The sequence below is a fragment of the Dermacentor variabilis genome, chromosome 7, assembly GCF_050947875.1.
Source record: "Dermacentor variabilis isolate Ectoservices chromosome 7, ASM5094787v1, whole genome shotgun sequence".
Lineage (NCBI taxonomy): Eukaryota > Metazoa > Arthropoda > Arachnida > Ixodida > Ixodidae > Dermacentor > Dermacentor variabilis.
Window position 1 is genome coordinate 101,966,612 of NC_134574.1, and position 23,330 is coordinate 101,989,941.

A 23,330-nucleotide genomic window follows, 5' to 3' on the forward strand; every position below is an offset into this window, starting at 1 on the left:
GCGTTGATGTCGCGGCTACCATCGTCAAGCTTATATGCCTGGTGGCGCTAGTCCTATCTCCACTTCTTTCACCGCGGGGCTCTATGATTACTGTCTACTGCATGGCGCCCCCCCCCCCCCCCCACCTAGCGATGAAGGCACCGCCGTTGAGCGGCTAAGTTGTGGAGATGACACTGCCAGAGTCTAGATGAGCTGGCTTCAAGTGGTCGATGGAAATTGCCTCTTCGCGTCCGCTGACAAGAAGTGCGAAAAACTTGGTGTCACGCTTGAGGACTTTAAAGGGACCGTCTTAAGGAGCTTGTAAAGGAGCGCGAGCAGCGTCGTGATGGATAAATACGCGACTGCTATGAAGTAAAGATGGGCTCATGTAAACATTTCTGCGCTCGTTACGAAGCGGCGGTGGTATAACAGTGGCCATTGCAATGCGAAAGCGGTCGAAGTAAGATTGTAGGTCAGCATATGACGGTTCCCAGGCGAAGAATGCAACGGGTTCGCGAAGTGTCGTGCCGAAAACGAGTTCTGCTGAAGAACACTGTGCATCTGCTTTCAAAGCTATGCGAAGGCCTAGTAGAACCAAAGGCAGGCGCTCTGTCCATGGAATCATGGAGTCATGGGCACGAAGTGCTGCTTTTAGATGACGATGGAAGCGTTCTGCCATGCCATTGGAACTTGGTTGATAACATTTCGTTCGTATGTGGGCCTTACACCCAGAAGACGGGAGAGAGCTTGAAAGAGGGACGAGTCAAATTGTCGTCATCTATCTGTCGTTATGGTGTGTGGTACGCCGTAACGCGAAATCCAGGTAATTAAGATGGCCTGGGCTACGGACTCTGCAGTAATGTGAGAGAGTGGCATTGCTTCAGGCTAGGGTGTGAATCGGTCGGTACAAGTGAATAAGTATCGTTGGTACGAGGACGATAGTAGCGGCCCAACGATACCGATGTGAGCGTGGCCGAAACGAACGTCTGGTGGTGGAAAGTGGCCAGGCGCACTCGTAGTGTGTCGACTGACCTTGACGCGCTGGCACTGTATGCATGCCCGAGCCCAGCAACAGACGTCAGCGTTCATACGCGGCCACAGACAGCGGGAAGTGACCAGACGTTGTGTGACACGTACTCCAGGCTGCGATAAGGAGTATAGTGCGTCAAAAACTTGCGGTCGAAATTGTTGTGGAGTGTACGGTCGAGGATGACCTGTAGACATGTCACATATCACTGTGAGCTTGCAGCCAGGCAGCAAGATATCTTCAAAGCACAGAGAATCGTTGGCAGTCCGGAGTGTTTGAAGTTCAAGGTCTGTGCGTTGAGCGGTAGCGAGGCGGACGAATTCAATGCAGGAACGATTTACTTGACGCAATTATATGAATCCGTGACAGAGCGTCAGCGACGGGATTATCGGCACCATTGATGTTCCGAAATACGAGTAGTGAATTCGGATATATACGCAAGCTGGCGAATTTCGCGGGGAGTGTGCGAGGAACTGTTGGAGGTCATAGCATAAATGAGCGGTTTGTGGTCGGTGAGAATAAAGAACTGATGCCCTTCGAGATTGTGACGGAAGTGGTCGACTGTGAGGTAGAGTCCTAGCATTTCGTGATTCAAAAGTTCTGGTTTCTTGCGGCGTCAGCTTCCTTGAGAAAAAGAAAGATGTAGGCTGCCATGTCTTGCCAACCAGCTGTCGAAACACGGCGCCAATAGCTATGTCAGAGTTGTCTACCAAAACGGACATCGGAGGGTCTGCTTGCGGGTGTGCCAGTACAGTAGTGGTAGCAAGGGCGTTCTTGGCAGAGATAAAAGCAGATTCAGCAGCATTAGTACACGATATAGGCGTGCTAGCTTGTGATGTGACAGTGAGTAGAATGTGCAGAGGCTGTGGAATTGAAGCACAACGGGGAATGAAACGGAGATAGCAATTGATAAGGCCCGGAAATGCCAGTAATTGCTTGGTAAAAGACGGACGTGGGACACGGGATGGGACGGGTTGTATGCCATACTCTACTCGATGGCCCAGGAAATCGAGAAGCAACGCCAACTCACTCTTTGAGATGTTTACAACCAGGCCACATTGACGGAGGCGTTCAAACAGCTTAGGTAGGTCAGATTCGTGTTCCACAGCAGAGCGACTGAATACAAGAATGTCGTCTAAATAGACGAGTCAGGCCACGGGGTACTTGATCAGCGAACGGCTGAGAGGTTTGAGCGGCATTACGGAGGCCGAATGGCATGCGCACGTATTCAAACATACCAAAAGGGGTAATGATTGCGGTTTTAGGAATGTCGGGAGGCTCCACAGGAATCTGAGGGTAGGCTTTTACTAGATCCACCTTGCTAAATATGCAGCACCTATGAAGCGACGCGGTGAAATCGTGGATATGAGGTATAGGGTACCTATCGGGTATCGTCCCTTTGTTTAAGGCGCGGTAATCGCCACACGGTCGCCACTCAACCGTCTTCTTGGGCACCATGTGTAGAGCAGATGACCAAGAGCTAGCGGAAGGACGAACGAAGCCCAACTCGAGCATCTGTTCGAATTCTTGCTTTGTAATTTTTAGACGGTCTGGTGCTAAGCGGCGACGTCGGGCGTATACTGGTGGTCATATAGTCACAATGTGGTGCGTGACCTTGAGCACTACTGAACGACCTGGCAAGAGTGGCTCGAACAGCTCTGAAAATTGCAGCAGGATGGTGGACCACTGTTTCGGTACCTGGTTGTCTGCTTGTACGAGACGTAAAGTGGGGCACATGTGGTGATACCTCGTACGGACAGGTTTGTTGAAGAGTCAAGAAGGCCGCAGTTACGAAGGTCGACGAGATGGTTAAACTTCCACAGAAAATCAGCGCCGGTGGTCGGCCCGCGAACGTCAGCTACGGTGAATAGCCATCGAAAAGGGCGTCGCAGACCAAAGTCAGAAGTGACGGATTTCTGGCCGTACCTTTTAATGTTGGAACCGTTGACGGTAGTGAGAAAAGACGTGTCATGGCGATGTCTGCGGTTTTGAAATTCAGGGAGAATGACGAATTTCCACACCAGTGTCTCCAAGATAGCGAACTTTCGTGACACGATCGGTGACGTAGAGAAGATGGCTTGATGTAGAGCCAGTAGCATTAGCCGTCATCAGTGACTATCCCGACCGTTTCTTGGAAAAGTTGCATGGCGAACGGCACTGCAGCGCACGAGTGCCATATCTGGTGTGATACCAACAAATAAAGGGAAGCGGAGGACGTGACCTGTTTCGGTCATGCGAGCGATGGCGCTGCTGGTGGTCATTGGCCCGAAAACTTAAGGCAGCCAACTGGTTGGTTCGCTCTACTAGCGCAGCAAGGTGAGTGCTGGAACTGTCGGGTTCGTCGAATTGCTACTGTAACTGGGGTTGTGTCGCAACGGGTGTATTATAAGGATCAACAGTGGATATCACAGGATGGAAAGCATCCATAATCTGGTGTGCCATCATCGCTAAGGCCTCGACAGCCGTCGTAGTAGGTGAGGCACATAAGATCATGCGTACCTCGTTCGGTAGACGCTGTAAGAAGAGCTCCCGAAGGATTTTCGAGTCTATTGACGATGGACTGGTTCCCAGGAGTTGTGTCATGCGGCGAAGCAACTCAGTCGGTTTTCCGTCACCAAGTTCATCCGATGAGAGGAACTGTTGAATCCGTCGCGACTCAGAGTCGGTGGTGCGCCATAGTAACTCCCGCTTAAGGGTATCGTACTGATCCTAGGGCGGAGGAGATAGCAAAATGTCGCGAACTAAACGTCTCCAGTGGTCGCGATAAGCGCACTCACGACGTTGTCGTACTTGGCCGCCTGAGATGAGACTCGGTGACGGTGAAATTGCGCTTCGATGTGGACGAACCAGAGTTCACAGTCCGAGGGCCACAAATCGGGAAGTTTCAGTGCAGTTACGGAAGACGTTCCGTTTCTTTTTTTTTTTCGAGACGCCGTTGTTCGGAGGCCGGTTCCATGGCGTCCAGAAGAAACTTAGTAGGCGTATACAGTCGTGATGTGGTATCACATCCGGGACACCACTTGCAGGAACAGAAGGCCCCACAAATAATAGTCATTTATTAAACAGATGACTGCGTTGATGTAGCAGCTACCATCTTCGAGTCTATATGCCTGATGGCGTTAATCCATTCCCTTCTTCCACCGCGGGGCTCTATGAGTACTGTTCACTAAACATGCTTGAAAGCAATGCATTTCTCAAACTGCAAGAGCGCGCGTAGAACTATGTGGCCCGTCACGAGAAACAACGCTGACACGCAATGCGCCAAGCGAGAGAAACGCGCCGCGAAGGCAACAAAGCTTGCACATTTCTATTTGTGTTCGAAAATAAACGTGCAGTGCTAGTGCGGGCACTGCATTTTCAGCTTTCTGGACTGGCGCAGCACTGGTGCAGGGAAGTGCAGCCAAGTCGAAAAGACCTAACGCAACCCTTTGCCTCCTCCTAAAGTCGCTTAAAGTTCGTAAAGCAGCGACACGCTTTGAAGAATGCCGCCTCCTCCTCGCGCACTCTGGCAGAGACCGACGCCGCGTCGCTGTCGTCCTAATAGCATCAAGTGGGCACTCGCGCCGGCTTCGTTTGTTTCCAGTCGTGCTTCAGCGCCATTTTCGCTAGAGAAGAATGCCGCTCCCTCCTCGCGCGTACTGGCCGAGGCCTGTGACGCGTCGCTATTGGCCTAATACCATCACGTGGGCCCTCGAACCAGCTTCGTTTGTTTAGAGTAGCGCTTCAACGCCATTTTCGATTGAGAAGCGTCTATGGAGTGGGGAGGAGCTATTATTGGCGCTGTTTCTCCGCTCGAGCGGTGTAGGTGGCGTACAGTCTTAAACAAATGTACGCCTTTCGGGGTGCCGCACAATAATCGTTATCTGTCTTGCTCGCGTTTCCTTCCATGAAGACGATGTGCTCGCTGCCTTCCTGTCGAAAATGCTCTGTCATGCTGATAACGGGCATTGTGAGGATTGGGGGGTCAATCCCATCGCTCGTAATCAGTTGTCAAGATTGGAGTCGGACATGAATTAGATGGTAGCTGACCCATGCCGTCGTCCAACTTATCCACGCTGAGGACGTTCTTGAAGGGAAGGACTGCTTCTCATCGAGAACGAGGAATATGGGTTTATTTACAGTATCTACATCAGGACGGTGCAGTTCATCAGTCTAGCATGACTGCGAGAGAAAGTACACTGAGCAGCCGCACAACAGCGGTTTATAAACACTCGGTCCTCCCTCGATTCTTAGGTGAGGGTAAGGTTCGACCAGTCATCGTAGACGAGCCGCCTCTTTGCGCGAGGACTTACACACACACACTTCCGCACAGGTTCATGGTCCCCAACCGAGGTCAGACGGTCTTCGCAGAACTTGGGGCTGACGTCAGGAACGGTGCGTGGGAAGGGGCCTCGAACTACGTTCCCTCGGGGACTCCCTTGTTCACAGCAGACCAGGTCGGCGGTGGCGGGTTCCGTCACAAAGCCTGGTTCGTCGAACTCATCTCGGCAATCCCGCGACGCAGAGTGGCGGACGTGGCGCATTGTCCAAGAAAAGTTGACGCCGCTATGGCAACTGGCTGGCAAAACTTGCGCCTCAGTGGGCCGTTCTTTACAGCATGCCGTTCGTGACTTGGAAGTACCGGGCTCGCCGCGTTAAAGAAAGGAAATGCGGACAAGACAGATGACGATTATCGTTGTGTGGCAGAAGGGTGTACTTTTTGCTTAAAGGGCCCCTGAGACGGTTCGGGCAAATTTTGTAGACGCGTAGGGTACAGCTTAAGCACAACATTCGCACCACAATTTAGCTGAAGCGTTACGTATTAATGAAGCTACAAGCGACTAGAAGTTACCCTCCTCCTTAGCCATGCTTTTCCTCCTCAACTCGTTCGCCGAGCGATCGGAGCTAAACTCCACCTTCACTGGTTCTGCGTCACGATGCGACGTCACATCGTCCACTTTCGGTTGTTTTGGAGCCCGAACCCGCCCGCGCGAAACCTCTCCGCTAGCCGCTTGGCCGTCGACCTCAAGCGAGAGCTATCGAAGCAGCGTGCCTTGCGAGCATTCTGTCGTTGCGCCGAACGTGTCTTGTATTCCGGTAACCACAGGCAAGCTGGTCATTTCGGCAAATGACTGGAGGCATAAACTCAAGCTGATGAAGGAACTTTAGCGTAGACGTACGTGAGCGGCCTGATCGGTTTGCACGGTCCAGCCACTTGTTGGCGCAGCGCTTAACCAGCCACACAAAGCGCTAATATTGCTCTAAGCAAGTGTAAAACATTTTAAACATTTATAAAATCAACGTGTTGATGATTACACTCCTGCGAAAAATACACACCAGCAGCAAAGAAGAATACACTTCGTTACTGCTGCTGTGTATGGTTAATAAGTAAGTAAGTGGTCCTGATCCCTTTTGACTCAGGGCAGGCGTTTTTCAACGTCACAGGAGATGTTCAGAGTACAAGAAGGAAAGAAAGAAAGGAGAGAAAGAACATAAAACACAGTTTTGTCACAGTCACAGTCTGTGAGTCCGTCTGGTTGGTCCGGTTTGTTGTATTCTTGGCTCCTGTCGCCTCGGATTTCACCAAAGCCACGACAATCCAATCAACCAGCGCTGCCGGTTCAAGCTGGTTCAAGTTAGCGCGTCCCAGATGCGTCGCTGCCTGGTCGGCCGTCTTTATTTTAGTAGCTCGTGTAGCTGAGGCCGGCATCAGCGGCCACTCGCTGTGACTGGGCGGCTCTAGCCGGGCGATATCTGCCTGGGGGTTTCCTTCACCTATTCGGCTCGCCTGCCCAGTCGTTCCCACTGTTCTAGCCGGATCTTCGTAGTCTCGGCGCGTGCAGTTCGGTTCTCCTCGGTGAGACCAATCAGCGCCAGGCTCTCAGCCAGGGGGCACGATCGGGGAACTGCGGGAAGTCTCGGACATTGTTGTAGCACGTGGAGAAGGGTTTCTTCTGGTGCACCGCACAAGCGGCACGTAGGATCCACGTCGAATAGTTCGTGGCGGCGTTGCTTTGTGAGGAGAGCGCCAGTGCGGGCTTGAAACAGCAGGGCGCTGCCTCTATCTCTCCTCGGTAGTCTGGTGATGGGCACGGTTCCGGCTTGTGGTGGTAATATAGTGCCAGGCTTTGCTTTTTTGCCACTGTCGTGCGCCAGATCGTTTGTTCAGCCTCATTGATTTCCTTGATGACTGCCTTGCGCCAATCTGCCTCCGTCTTAGTGTCGTGCCGTTTCGAATTTTCGCTGTATTTCGTGTCTAGGGACGTGTAATTTCGAATCCAAGCCGTCTTGATGTTTTTATATCTTAGGTGTAGGTACATTCTGCGACTGTAATTTGTGTTTGCCATGAATTTGAGTCTGCCGGCATATTGTAATTTGGACCGCGCCTCCCTTGCCTCATACGAGGACCAGCTCATTTCACCGCTTACTGCTGCATTTGCAGTGGCTATGCTGCCCCCTAGCAGCCAACGGCCTAGTTCTGTTTGGTGACGCTCCAGGCATTTTATGGTTTCACTGGAGTAGGCCAGCACATCGTCTGCGTATGTTGTCGCTGGTACTGCTACTCCCTCCCACAGTGTGCGTCCGACAGTGTACGGGTTGTATGAATGCCTGGCCAAGTGCCAGATGCGGCCTTTGAGGCGATTAGATTTCTTTACTAGTGCTTTTTGATGCAGATCCAGAAAGTTTGGTTGGTCACTGAGAGTTATGCCGAGGTACTTGTACTCCGATATTTTTTTGACGAGGTTCCCTTCGAGGGTGAATTCATTGTTAGTGTTGCTTGTATTTATCCCCAACCACTGTGTTTTCTCAGTGTTAAACCTTAGCTGGTTGCTTCCTGTGACTTGGGAGCAGATGTCGAGCTGGTGCTGGAGGCGAGCTGCTGATTCTGCTAGCAGCACAATATCGTCCGCGAATGCCAGACATGAAATTTTGGTGTATTCTTCTTGTTTGTCGGTTGTTATCGTGGACAGGCGGAGGCCTGGTCCTTCATTGTCTCATGTTTGGAGTAGTTGTGTGATGTATATGTTGAATAATGTTGGGGACAACGGGCATCCTTATTTTAGTCCCATCTTTTGCTCGATTTTCTTCGACCTTAGTTCTTTTAGCGTGTACTCGGCTGTGCAATCCCTGTATAGGTTCTTGAGCAGGTCTATGCTTTTACAATCTATTCCATTGCTCAGTAGTGTTTGCCAAAGCTTTGAGTGGGGCACACAGTCATAGGCTCTTTCCAAATCAAGGAAAGCCGGATATAGAGTTGATTTTTCCTTATGTTTCACCTCCATAGCCTGGGTGAGAGTGAATATATGGTCACTTGTCCTGCGGTTTAGTCTGAAGCCGTTTTGAGACTGAATATGCTATTTGATTCACAGAACTTTTGTAGTCTTCTGTTGAGGATTGCGCTGAACAGCTTTTGTACGTTGCTCAGTATAGATATTGGGCGATATGAATTTAGTCGGTCAATTGGTTTTCCTTTGCTCTTGTGTAGGAGGATCACTTTTGCCTCTTTTCAAGCTGGTGGAATTTGACCCGAATCAAGGATGCTGTTGAAGTAATCTAAAAGTACCTCTCTTGCTTTTGTCTTTAGTGCTTTTAGGAATTCGTTAGGGATATCATCAGGGCCTACTGCTTTTTGGTTTTTAAGGCCGCTGATGCTTCGTTTCAGTTCTGTTGTAGGTATCGGGCTCAGTATGCTATGTTCTTTTTTGTCCCTCTTCATCTTATCAGTCGCTGTGTTTAATGGCTGTGGTGTGTTTTAGTCTTATCTTTTGCTCGATTTTCTTCGACCTTAGTTCTTGTAGTGTGTACTCTGCTGTGCAATCTCGTGGACTGTCTTGGAGTGTTTTGAAGTGTGCTGTCAGGTATGTTTCCATCTCTTCTTGTGTTTTCAAGACAAGTCCAGGCGCATTGTGTAGAGCAGTTGTTTTCATTGTGGTCTCTTTTGGTTGAAGAGAGTCAATATACATCCAGAACCTTTGACTGTAATGTTTTCGTTCATTTATTATGTGGCTTTCTTGTTATTTGAAGGTGGTGTCGACTTTTTTGGCTACTAAGTGTTTAACCTTTTGTTTCTGGCTTAAGTAGGCTTGCCATGCTTTGGCTTTCTCAGTGGTTTCCTTTTCTTTTGTATGGCGGTGTAGTCTGGATAGTCTTTTCCGTTTTGATATTTCTTCTTTAACTTCCTTGTCAAACCAGGGTGTTGGTCGTGTTCCGGTCGTCCCTTTTGTCTTGCCAATAGTTTTATCTGCCACTTTTAGACATTGTTCTATGAACTCTTCATAGGTCTGGGTGTTTTCTATTTTTTCTTCTAGCTGTGATGCGAACGCTTCCAATTTGTCTGTCTCTCATCTTCCAGTGTCTTGCTGTGTGTGTTGTCTTTTTGATGGTTGAGCTCTGTGCCACCATGTGGCTGCACCGTGCAGACCATTCACATTTGCGCTTCCGCTCATCCCGTTAGGGCACAGAGCGGCCACACCCTATTCCCCTGCGCTTGCATTTGCCCTAATGCCGGACTCGAGAAACGCTATTGCGTTAGTAATCTTCCTGTGTAGAGTGACGGACATAAACACGCAAATCCTGGCGCCGATCGGATAGCGGCAGTCCGATGCGCAGCAGCCAGTTCGCTCGTATGCTGCCTTGCAGAGGGACACAATGTCGCAGCTTGACATTTTACCAGTCGCTACGTTTGCAGTCCACAAGGCAACAAAGTCGAATCATACTGCTCGCGAAAAGACTGAGACCGACTATGACCGCGGAGCTCTCGTCAAAATGGAGTACGTCGTAACAAAAGCAGACGACACCTGCTGTGTGCCGCAAGTGCTTCAGTGTACTGAAAAATTGTTCTTGTGCATTCTCTTTATGTTACTTTCTTTTTATAAAAACGAATGAACTAACATTCCTACTGTTACGTACATCATTTGTTTACCATAAAGTTGGAAAAATTATTGATCACGCGCCCTGGTCAGCCAATCGGATAGCTCGCCTCACTGACGTCATGGGTGATTTCAGTCATATGGGTAGCGTGCGTCTATTTGTCGTACGAAAATCCCTCACGTGACCTCATCCTAGGTGCCTAGGGACAGCATCGTTTAGGGATTTTTGACAAGGCGCGGTGCTGGCGCCGAGCTACGCCGTGGCGTGTTCGTCCTCGGCGTGATCGTTCTCTCGACCGCGCGTTGCTCATGTGGTTGTGCGTGCGTTGCTTGTGTGTTGGTTGTAGCAGTTGTAGGTTCTGTGTTACTTGGCTGAAAGCCGTGAGTAGTGGCGGTGCGGCAGTGCGGCTTTGGCCTCGGTGAGCCCTGGCAGTACAGAATCTGAGTTGTGTGACCAGGGCTTTCTTGAGAACCCGGCGGTGGTGACAATCGAAATATCGAAGTGGCCTAGCGCCTCAGCAGCCAAGTTCTGCGAACCGCAATGTGGCGTCGCCGTGTCCGACTTTGCTTAACGGACATCGAGGGATGTGCTGCTCGCTGCAAGTCATGTAAATGCAACTGCGTCGACCGCCCACTGTTCAGCGCTGAATGTGTGTTTGGTGTGCTGTGTTTGAAACGAGTGGTGCAGCCGTGCAACGGGGGTGGCGGAGAAGCTGAGTGGCTTAGGGGCTCCGTTTGCGCGTTCACAGACATGTGCTCCCGTCTTGATCTGATTAGCGGCTGTCGCGGGATTGTGGTGTGCTAGCTCCTTGCCTAGTATGAAGTTTGCGACGTTAACACACAGCATGTTCACGTTTTTCCGCGCTATATGTCATTTGCATGACGGCCGAGTTGAAAACGAGATGTATGTATGTGTTTTTTGCGTTTGTGTGTTGTAAATTACCTTCTATTGTGGAAGTTCTGGCAGTCTGGTTACGCAAGGAGCGCGAACGTAAACGTAAACACATATGTGTGTTTGAAATTTTGAATTACCCATAATACCTTTTATGACTGATAAGTGGGCTACACGGCCTCTGTGGTCGGGTCACTCACCCGACCCTCTCCCCGGATTCGTCGAAAAGAGGATCGACATCCCCTTCCCCTCTCATGGTCGGGCACCGTGGGTGCTACGTCATCCCCTTACCCTCTCATAACCGGACCCACGGCGCCGGAGAGGTCATTCACCCTACCCTCTGGGCCGGAGCCCACGGGCGACAGATCGTCCCCCCTTACCCTCTCTACATGGTCGTGGCACCGTGGGTGCTACCTCATCCCCTTCACCTCTCATGGTCGTGGCACCGTGGGTGCTACCTCATCCCCTTCACCTCCTCTTGGCCGGACCCCACGGCGCCGGAGAGGTCATTCACCCGACCTTCTCCCCGGATTCGTCGAAAAGAGGATCCACTTCTCCTCCCCGTGCTCGGTATTGCAGGAGGAGGGGCCCTCTATCGGTGCCTGTCACGTGTCATCGACGGAAGCAAGATCCCGCCCACACTTGTAGAGAGCCTATTTAAGGGGCTCCGAAATTTACTTTTTATATACTTGATACTTCATACTTGATACTTCATTCTCTTCTTATTTTCTATCAACTACCTTTGAATAAACAGTGCAAGTTTCGCACTAGCAAATCGTCTCGCCCTTGCTCGGTCGCCATGGTCCACCGGATGCCTGCAGCCCGCCGACAACGCTACGCTACCCAATAAGTAATGTCGGTCGAGCTTCGAGAGACAGGTCGCTAGCAGTGGGATCGCCTACAAATGCAACAAACTGGTTGCTAACGGAGGGATCGCCCTGAGGTGCAACAGCATGGTATGTCCACTTAGGCGACCTGAGAGGCGGCGGGTGCGCGAGTGTATAATTGAAGGAGTCTTATGTCCAGTGACAGTGGCCCCTTTCACTTTTAGTATGCTTCACCGCAGTACATTGCTTAGGCTTCATCGCGAAATATTAGTGTATTGCGAGAAAGATCATCTTAAAAATCCCAATTATGCAGCGTTTCTTTTGTAGCTTGCTACACCTCAATACAGGGTTGTAAATAAGCATCATGCAGTAAAGCATACTAAGAGTGGAAAGGGCACATTGGTTTACATTGTGCTCATTATTTTCAATTGTGACATAATTTGCAAGTGCATCTGTGCTCGTGGTATGCTTCATTGACAATTCTTTGTACATTACAAATTCATATTGCAGGGAAGCTTGCTAAAGCACATTCACCTTCAATGCAGGAGCACAATGCGGATTCTTGCCCCTGCTTTCGGCTGGACTGCACATGCTCTTTGAGAATTGATTCGTTTCATTGATTCATTCTTTGATTAAGCGCGAGACCTAGCAATGGGTAGCCCAAATATATATTTGAGAAAACCAAAACGAATTCAGCAGTAAGAAGCTAAAGGGTTGTTTTGGTGTAGACCAGTGGCCAAGTCCGGATATGAAAGAGGAGGAAGAAAAGCAGAGTCTTTCCACTTCAACACTGGGAGGCACAACTCCCACAAATAAATACGACTCTTACTTATTTGACTTTTTTAAGGAGATTACCGACTTGCATTGGCAAGTGTTCACTTCAACAAACGCTGCATGAAGTAAGCTTCCTGCGCATATTTCACCAGCTACTGCATCATTGTTTCACCTTTTGAGTGAAACTGGAATTTTCTTTATGCCACAACTTGCCCAATTTTGTGTTTTGCAGTAGGATGTTAGCATTGCTATTAAGGCACTTAAATACTCATGAATAGTAGTAGAGAGAAAAAAATATAAAAGTAAGAAAGCAGTGGCTTTTTGTGCGTAGACTATGCATACACCTGGTGCTCTTATGGTCATTTTTTGCCCTATCTGTTAAACCATTCTAAACAGGAAAAGTTTATACACAATTAGAGTGCAAAGTCAGACCACAACTAAACCAGAGGTATCGTAGGTAGGCAAAGTATATTTATTCGGTGACATTTCCTGCAGCCTTGCTATTGGGCTTTCCTTCCTTTTCAGCTGTGCAGGTTCATTAAGAAGTGATGAGACAGTTTGACAATGTTAATCGTTGAAAGACTTATCGAAACCTTTTTCGGGTTGTTTTTTCTTGGTTTCAGACTCTTCACATTGCATTTTAAGGCGTGTTTTCTGTGTTCGTTGCTTTTTCGTTATGGGTAGGGCAGGTCAACATTTTTTACACCATGACAAGTATGTGGTGCCATAGACTGTTCTTAGATGGAGTCTTGCCCTTTCATTCTGTACAATATGATGTCGGGTTTTTTTGTGTCCAAGGCCATTATACAGCGTGATTGTAGCATTTTGCCAAGTTTTGCCTCTGTCACCCAAGCTTGAAAGATTGCTACCCACTGCTGGTGGCATGACACATGTGACATTTCTTTTTCAGTAAAAGGAAGTTTGTCACTTATTCTGTGCACTGGCTGTCTTTTGTCTCTTTGAATTGCAATTTGTTGCCTATATTTGCTCTTTTGTTGTATTTCAGATTAGGAATGGCTATCATAATTGACATTTAACCATATTGCACACAATGTGGATATGTAATTGCAATATGTGGCCACCATAAATATAATGGAAGTTAATAATTCAAGAATAGTGCCTTTGCATGGTGGTGCAGCCATGAATTGTGGCTGTAAGGTACCAGCGCTGCAGGTAGCACTGCCTGTGCAGAATATAGTTCAACTCTACTACTTTCAAACATCATTGTTTTTATCTGCATTTGTATAGCTCCAGTTTCTGTGGACAACACACATCTGGTGGAAGAGTCGCTTGCACCTGCAGTTGGGTCCAATGAATATCCAAATTTCTGCCCGTTTTCATGTTAGCACAATATTAAAGGCAGTCGTTTTTATAGTGGCCTGTTTGCCAGTGTAGAAGCCGCTGCAGGGTGTCAGGATCTCATACACATCTTCAGCTGTGCAGGGGACACAGCATCTGGCAAATAGTTTGTCACAGGCCATGTATTCGGGGCAAGTTGAGTTTACTCACTAGCAAAGGGAGAACCAAGCTTCTTGGATATGATGTAAACCACCTGTATACTCAGTGGCCTTCTTCATTTCGTGTGACATACGTGGTTATAGCGACCCTTGTTTTAAGCAATTCTTGTCCAGCAGCGGTCGTTTGCTTTTGAAACTCAGGATAGCTTTCAGCAAGCTGGACAGGAATAACACTGAAAAACCGGCAGATGTTAATTGTCGCACTTATCATGCGAAGCTTCGTACAGTATGATGAGGGCTTAAATAAACGAGGGTGTTCCTCAAGTCCTTGTAGCACATGTCACGAGTTTGGAGCAACATGATGTATAGCACTTTTTTGATCGCATGCTATAGGTTTAGCAGGTGTGGTCATGGTTGAAGTGCGTTGCAAGGTCAAGAAAACAGATATCTATGGGCAGAACCCTGGTAATGGAGACCCTGGGAAAACTAGTGGGAAGCCTGTTGAACATCTGGTTGACCCACTTGCTGGCTCCATCAGGCAAAGTATGATAAAGAGAAGGAAGTCATCAACACATCAGAAGGTTTTTACATATAAACACTGTGCTAACGTCATAACATGCCAACAAGTCTTAGTGTGCAGGCTATGCACGACCAACTACATATGCCTTCTGGTCGGACATTGCTCATTGTAACTAATCAGGATGGAGTGGACAAAAAAAGAACAGCAGCTCCATTAATTTGGTTTCACTGGTATCAACAGTCTTTTGTAAGTGTTCATTGCCATACTCCCCAATGCCTTCTTGGGTGACATCTGCAAGGACCAGCTTGAGGCAAGGGGCGATAGACGTCTTTACAAGCTAAAAATGCATGCATGGAGAGCACATTGTTCAAAAAGTAGGCACTTCACGGGGGCACTGGAGAAGGAACAGATTATGAACAGTGGGCAAAGACAAGCTACTAAACACCCAACACTGTTACCATGTAACAACCTCTGAAACAATCTCTCTTAAAGAGGAAATCATCTTTGTGTATCCATAAAGAGGGCAGATGGGCAAAGCCCCTTCAGTATTGCTGCCGGCTTCAAAAGCCCACTTTGCACATCCTGAATGCTTCCTTCTTACGACTTTGCTGGGTGCAAGCATTCTACTGTCCAAAAGCTGCCATTGAGAGCACTGTTGGTTTGGTGGCAGTACAGTTCAGAAGCGATCAGTAGCGATCAGATCAGTACAGTTCAGAAGCCTTCCTAGTTGGCCTGTATGCTCATGGTGCTTATGAAGCAGCACCATGAGGCAAGCAAGGTGAGCAGATGCTTCCAAGCCCTTGTTCGTTTATCACACTGTTCTGTTAGTAACAACCATGATACTTGAAACCAACAAGCTCAAGTTCGGCACTCGCGTGATTACTGCGGCGGATCCATAAAAAGCACAAAAACAGAAAACTCAAGGGAAAGGCTAAAGCACCATTTAACACTTAGTATTGCTGCAGCCCACCCCCTTCTTTTATTTTGTCTGGTCGTGCCACATCTCTTTACTATAGATAGGCATCAACTTAGGGGATGTTCCCAATAAGTGTCCAATATTTATATACACTATGTGCTGGTTCAAAGAGGCTCGAAACACTGCAATGGAAGCTTCAAGTAGAAAAGGTGCCTGGAATAAAAAAAAAGCTGTGCTGCAACCATCTCGGCAACATCTTGTCCCCTTAATAGAAATTGTGCTTCCATATCAACTTGAGCCCTCCAGTTTAGAGTAAAGTACCAGTGCACTTATGAACAATGAATCAATTCTCAAAGAGCATGTGCAGTCCAGCCAAAAGCAGGGGCGAGAATCCGCATTGTGCTCCTGCATTGAAGGTGAATAACACGTACCATAATGCGAATGTGCTTTAGTAAGCTTCCCTGCAATATGAATTTGTAATGTACAAAGAATTGTCAATGAAGCTTACCACGAGCCCCGATGCACTTGCAAATTATGTCACAATTGAAAATAATGAGCACGTGTAAACCTATGTGCCCTTTCTACTCTTAGTATGCTTTACTGCACGATTATTATTTACACCCCTGTATTGCGGTGTAGCAAGCTACAAAAGAAACGTTGCATAATTAGGCTTTTTACGATTATCTTTCTCGCAATACACTAATATTTCGCGGTGAAGCCTAAGCAATGTACTGCGGTGAAGCATACGAAAAGTGAAAAGGGGCCACTGTCACTGGACATAATAAGAGTAAATATACACTCGTGCACCCGCCGCCTTTCAGGTCGCCTAAGTGGACATACTATGCTGGCTGATAGCGGCCCCCTCCCACTTTTAGTATGCTTCACCGCAAAACTAAAACGTACTGCGGCGAAGAAGCCGTACATTTGTATTGAGTGAATAAACAAATGGTTTTTACAACAGTACAGAAATAAACGCGCACCATCCATCAGTCTACCACACGGAAGAGCGTCGCAACATACGGTACACACAGGCCGTGTAGCTCACTTATCAGTCGTAAAGGGTAATATGTGTAATTCAAAATTTCGGACACACATATGTGTTTATGTTTACGTTCGCGCTCCTTGCGTAATAAGACTCCCAGAACTTCCACAATGGAAAGTAATTTACAACACACAAACGCAAAGAACACAGACATATGTCTCGTTTTCAACTCGGCCGTCATGCAAATGACATATAGCGCGGAAAAACGTGAACATGCTGTGTGTTAGCGTCGCAAACTCCATACTAGGCAAGGAGCTAGCACACCACAATCCCGCGACAGCCGCTAATCACATCAAGACGGGAGCACATGTCTGTGAACGCGCAAACGGAGCCCCTAAGCCACTCAGCTGCTGCTCCGCCACCCCTGCTGCACGGCTGCACCACTCGTTTCAAGCACAGCACAACAAGCACACATTCAGCGCTGAACAGTGGGCGGTCGACACAGTTGCATTTACATGACTTGCAGCGAGCAGTACATCCCTCGATGTCCGTTAATGCCGAGGCGCTAGGCCACTTCGATATTTCAATTGTCACCACCGCCGGATTCTCAAGAAAGCACGGGTCACACAACGCAGATTCTGTACTGCCAGAGCTCACCAAGGCCAAAGCCGCACTGCCGCACGGCCACTGCTCACGGCTTTCCGCCAAGTAACACAGAGCCTACAACCAACACACAACAACGCACGCACAACCACGTGAGCAATGTTGAAGAACGCGCGGTCGAGAGAACGATCACGCCGAGGACGAACACGCCACGGCGTCGCTCGGCGCCAGCATCGCGCCTTCTCAAAAATCCCTAAACGATCCCTAGGCACCTAGGATCAGGTCACGTGAGAGATTTTTGTACGACAAATAGACGCACGCTTATGGGTAAGGGCGGCTTAAAATTCCGCCGAGCAGTGTGCAGAGATCGGCAGCGATGTGCATTTTTAAAACCTTACAATAAATTACACGCTTTCCGCGGAGCACTTAGATGTGTCAATGATCAGAAGGACCTATTCTAACCTCTCAGTTCATTTGTAGAAAATCGTCAAAATCGTTTCAGGGTCCCTTTAAGAGTATCGCGTCGAAGAGGGAGCGTGAAAAAGGAGAAACAAGGAGTGAAGGCGGAGGAGGAGAATGTCGCTACTTTACTTCCTCCAGTGTGGTGCCGCCATCTGGTGCAGTCGCCTGCAAACCCATCCTTTTTTTTTTTTTTTGCCGACCGCAAAATTTTACAAATCGCTATCGCATCTTTCTGCAAAGAAATATGCGGAGTGAACTTGATACATTGTCCATACGTATGTGCCACAAGGTCGATCCAAATAGGTCGCGAAGCTTCGGGCGAAAGGCGGTTCAGTACAAATAGTTACCGACATCAGCAAGGGGGGTTATGGGAGCAGCGATTGAAGTGCGAGTACGTTTGTAGGGAACAAACACTGGGAAAGAAAAAAACTTTTTTTTTTTTCATGGAGGAAGGAAACTGAGGAGAGGCGCCACCCGCTCCGCGTGCTAGGAGAAAAGTGTGGAGGAAATGACGTAGTAGGTTCCCCTCTTTTTTTGCAGATTTTTTATTTCTTTGCCTTGGCGGCCACGCCTTTCGGGCCACAATGGCGGCTCTATTTTTGTTCTGTGCGCTCACACGTGTTGCTCCCTAGGTTTCGTACCGTGGCAAAGGCGCCGTGCGGGCAGGTTTGCATTGGTCTCCGTGTTTTGTTGCGCTGCGTTATCTGGACCGTGCTCTACCGGATGTTGCTGTGGCCAGTTAGGACAGGAGGAACTAAAGTTGGTGAAATGAACGCGCATGCAACGCTGTACGCAATGTACCGCGCCATGGCAACGGCAACGGACGAAGTAATATCCGCGGGAAATTTTGCCCTCTTTGGCGGAATCATGCTAACGTGCTAACGATTGTTTAGTATTTAGTATTTATTAGTATTTTTTTAATTCGAGTTCTTACCATCCTGTGGTCACTGCAGCGCACCTTGCCGAGCACGTCCCCATCTTGTATGATGCCAGGGTTAGCGCAGAGTATGAAGTCTATTTCATTTCTAGTCTCGCCGTTCGGGCTCCTCCACGTCCACTTTCGGCTATCCCGCTTGCGGAAGAAGGTATTCATTATCCTCATATTATTCTGTTCCGCAAACTCTACTAATAACTCTCCCCTGCTATTCCTAGTGCCTATGCCATATAGCAGGGGAGAGTTATTAGTAGAGTTAGTAGTAGGCCTAGTAGGCCTAGACCTGAGGAGGGAACGGAAGAAACTGGTACATAAGAAGCCGATCAATGAGTTAGCGGTAAGAGGGAAAATAGAGGAATTCCAGATCAAGCTACAGAACAGGTATTCAGCTTTAACTCAGGAAGAGGACTTTAGTGTTGAAGCAATGAACGACAATCTTGTGGGCATCATTAAGGAGTTTGCAATGGAAGTCGGTGGTAACTCCGTTAGGCAGAATACCAGCAAACTATCCCAGGAGACGAAAGATCTGATCAAGAAACACCAACGTATGAAAGCATCTAACCCTACAGCTAGAATAGAACTGGCAGAACTTTCGAAGTTAATCAACAAGCGTAAGACAGCTGACATAAGGAAGTACAATATGGATAGAATTGAACATGCTCTCAGGAACGGAGGAAGCCTAAAAACAGTGAAGAAGAAACTAGGAATTGGCAAGAATCAGATGTATGCGTTAAGAGATAAAGCCGGCAATATCATTACTAATATGGATGAGATAGTTCAAGTGGCTGAGGAGTTCTATAGAGATTTATACAGTACCAGTGGCACCCACGACGATAATGGAAGAGAAAATAGTCTAGAGGAATTCGAAATCCCGAAGGTAACGCCGGAAGAAGTAAAGAAAGCCTTAGGAGATATGCAAAGGGGGAAGGCAGCTGGGGAGGATCAGGTAACAGCAGATTTGTTGAAGGATGGTGGACAGACTGTTCTAGAGAAACTGGCCACCCTGTATACGCAATGCCTCATGACCTCGAGCGTACCGAAATCTTGGAAGAACGCTAACATAATCCTAATCCATAAGAAAGGGGACGCCAAAGACTTGAAAAATTATAGACCGATCAGCTTACTGTCTGTTGCCTACAAAGTATTTACTAAGGTAATTGCAAATAGAATCAGGAACACCTTAGACTTCTGTCAACCAAAGGACCAGGCAGGATTCCGTAAAGGCTACTCAACAATAGACCATATTCACACTATCAATCAAGTGATAGAGAAATGTGCAGAATATAAGCAACCGTTATATATAGCTTTCATTGATTACGAGAAAGCGTTTGATTCAGTCGAAACCTCAGCAGTCATGGAGGCATTACGGAATCAGGGTGTAGATGAGCCATATGTAAAAATACTGGAAGATATCTATAGCGGCTCCACAGCCACCGTAGTCCTCCATAAAGCAAGCAACAAGATCCCAATAAAGAAAGGCGTCAGGCAGGGAGATACGATATCTCCAATGCTATTCACAGCGTGTTTACAGGAGGTATTCAGAGACCTGGATTGGGAAGAATTGGGGATAAAAGTTAATGGAGAATACCTTAGTAACTTGCGATTCGCTGATGATATTGCCTTGCTTAGCAACTCAGGGGACCAATTGCAATGCATGCTCACTGACCTGGAGAGGCAAAGCAGAAGAGTGGGTCTAAAAATTAATATGCAGAAAACTAAAGTAATGCTTAACAGTCTCGGGAGAGAACAGCAATTTACAATAGGCAGCGAGGCACTGGAAGTCGTAAGGGAATACATCTACTTAGGGCAGGTAGTGACGGCGGATCCGGATCATGAGACGGAAATAATCAGAAGAATAAGAATGGGCTGGAGTGCGTTTGGCAGGCATTCCCAAATCATGAACAGCAGGTTGCCGTTATCCCTCAAGAGAAAAGTATATAATAGCTGTGTCTTACCAGTACTCACCTACGGGGCAGAAACCTGGAGGCTTACGAAAAGGGTTCTACTCAAATTGAGGACGACACAACGAGCTATGGAAAGAAGAATGATAGGTGGAACGTTAAGGGATAAGAAAAGAGCAGATTGGGTGAGGGAACAAACGCGAGTTAAAGACATCTTAGTTGAAATCAAGAAAAAGAAATGGGCATGGGCAGGACATGTAATGAGGAGGGAAGATAACCGATGGTCATTAAGGGTTACGGACTGGATCCCAAGGGAAGGGAAGCGTAGCAGGGGGCGGCAGAAAGTTAGGTGGGCGGATGAGATTAAGAAGTTTTCAGGGACGGCATGGCCACAATTAGTACATGACCGGGGTTGTTGGAGAAATATGGGAGAGGCCTTTGCCCTGCAGTGGGCGTAACCAGGCTGATGATGATGATGATGATGATTTATTAGTATTAGTATTTAGTATTTAGTGTTTGTTTAGCGCGCGGGTCCGAGCAGCACGGTTGCGCGCAGCGCGGCGGGGTTTCCTGAGAGATGTAAACAAGAGAGGAGAGCTGGCCCGATAGGCGGAGCAACGCCATGAACAATGCCAACTTCCGGCTTCACTTTAGCTTCACAAAGAGTGACGTCAGGGCCTCTCCCAAGTTTCCTTCCTCCGCGGTTTTTTTAAATTCTAGTGAGACCACAGTTAGATTCATTCAACGAAAATAAAATTCCTGATCAATTTTAGATATTCGTGACGAATTATGAAAATACAAGTTTATTTTATTTATTATTGTTAATAAATACACTTCTTTTCAGCGCCCATCGTTACAGGGGGCGTTGACGCCGCTATCACTCGCAATGCAATGCACGTCTTGAAATGTGCAGAAAGGCGCGCTCGTAAAGTTCACCTTTTGAAATACGCCCCCCTCACACGTTGTGATTTTTTGCTTGTCGAAGTTTGTCTGAATTTGGTGACGCGGGTAGCTTCATCGGTTCTTAAACTGTTCAGTCAAAAGTACCGAGTTACGACCGCAAGATAATTGTGTAGTTGTTTTCGTTAGACTGCGCTAGCTGACGGGCTTGGCATCCGACGATAGGATCAGCACTCTACACCTAAAGCTTTCGTCGGCCTCCGAAGAAACTATGTTCTATGCAGGGGTGCGGTTTCGACAACCGTACGGCTGGCCTTTTCCTGCATCGCTTTCCGTGCTGAAAGCTCGAAACGCCAATCAAGTCGAATGGCGAGGCATTTGAATATATAGCTCAAAAGGCAGACCGACAAAACAAATTACGCGCCTTCCAAAACACAATGACGTCACTTTTGCTTTTAACGGATATGGCGTCACATTATTTTTTTCTTCCGGCGGAAGTGTTCCCACCACATACAGATGGCGCTAAGCTCCATGAACCGCCGATGAACCGCCATGTTTTGAACCTATGGGCTCCTATGGAAGCTTCGCTACCATGTATATTCACCGTGTGTGCTATGTGTAATTGCATTATATACTGAATATTTTAGCGCTAGAAATGTGAAGTGGCAACACTGCAACACCTTTGCCAACCAACACCTAGCGTTAACCTAAGCAAACGTGGTCGAGACAAAGAATAATCCTCTGTGAGAATACGCCGCGCTACCCTAACGCCTTCGATGGGGGCGAAATGCGAAAACACCCGTGTGCTTAGATTTAGGTGCACGTTAAAGAACCCCAGGTGGTCAAAATTTCCGGAGTCCTCCACTACGGCGTGCCTCATAATCAGAAAGTGGTTTTGGCACGTAAAACCCCAAATATTATTATTATTATTACCCTAACGCCTTTTACGCTTACCTAACCTAACGTTAACCTAACCTAACCTGGCCGAGACGCAAAGACAAAAATCCACACAGTTTTAGCTATTATACTGCCTAATGTGCTACCTAGGTTAAAGAATAAAAAAAGAAAAAAAAGACTATGAACTCCCACAACCAAATTTTCTGATCCCATATTGCGAACTGTGCTTTTATACGTCTCCGTTTTTTGTCGTTTGCCAACTTTTATTCCACCAATCCTCCAATCGCCTCTTACTAATCCCTACTGCGGACAAGTTTACTTTTCCACTGCTCTCGCTGAACCCAAGGGCTTCGAGGAGGCCATTGGTGCCTAAATCGACCGCTGGGTAGACGTCTTCACATTCTAATAAAACATGCTCCATAGTTTCCCTAGCTTTACCGCAGCAAGCACATGATTCTTCCTCCTTCTTATATTTCGCTTTATAGGTGCGTGTTCAAAGGCATCCCGATCTCGCTTCGAAATGTAATGAGCTTCCCTTATCATAAATTACCATAAATTGTTTCTTTCCTGATTTCGTTTTTTTCCTCTTAAGTAGTTACTCATGGCCGATTTCTTTTCCATTGCCGCCACCCATGAGATTATTTCGGCCTCTGACTTTCCGCTTAACGTTCTTGTTGCTGTGTTGCCCACCCTACAGGCCGCATACTTGCTGGTAAGCTTCCTAATTCTTTTCCTCCACTGTGAATCAGTGTTTTTTCCTGTACAGATACCTCAACACTCTCCCAGCCCATTTACTTTCTTCCATATTCCTCAGTCGTTCTTCATACTCGATTTTACTGCGAGCGTCCCTCACTTCAAAACTAGTCCAGCCCATATCACCCTGCACAGCTTCATTTGTAGTCTTCCCGTGAGCGCCCAATGCGAGGCGACCCACTGACCTTCCAGCAGGATGGGCATCGAGTCCTGATTGCACCCCTGACTTAAAGCAAACAACCGCTTTCTCAAAAGTAAGTCCTGGAACCATTACACCTTTCCACATGCCTCGGAGCATCTCGTACCTATTGTATCCCCATAGCACTCTGTGCTTCATTACGGCTGCATTTCTCTTCCCCTTGACTGTTAGTTTTTTCCTGTGTTCCCACATATCTAATGCCTTCGTTTATCCATATACCAATATTCTGTTACCCGAGGTATTTCCTGGCCCTGTATTTCCTGGCCACTGTCAACATTCCAGATGTCAGCGCCACCTATTGCTACACTCGGGAAATCGCCGCAAGGACGGCCTCTGAGATTCGACGATCTCGCAGGCCAACTAAAACTGTAGAGACTGTTAGCCTGTCCGCTATTCCGGCGAACGGGGGCGGTTTGGTCGGATTGCCGGATTTGCGGGGGCGTAAACGTGAGCGGCCG

General features: G+C 47.8%; 1 protein-coding gene across 1 annotated transcript in view; it reads right to left on the reverse strand.

Moving 5' to 3' along the window:
* Nucleotides 1-6,760: 6,760 nt before the first annotated feature.
* The window catches only part of LOC142588756 (uncharacterized), a 51,499-nt gene continuing 34,929 nt past the window's right edge, over nucleotides 6,761-23,330 (reverse strand). Inside the window, exon 5 of the mRNA XM_075700575.1 lies at nucleotides 6,761-6,891. Coding sequence (XP_075556690.1) covers nucleotides 6,761-6,891 — 131 coding nt within the window. The remainder of the gene's footprint in view (nucleotides 6,892-23,330) is intronic.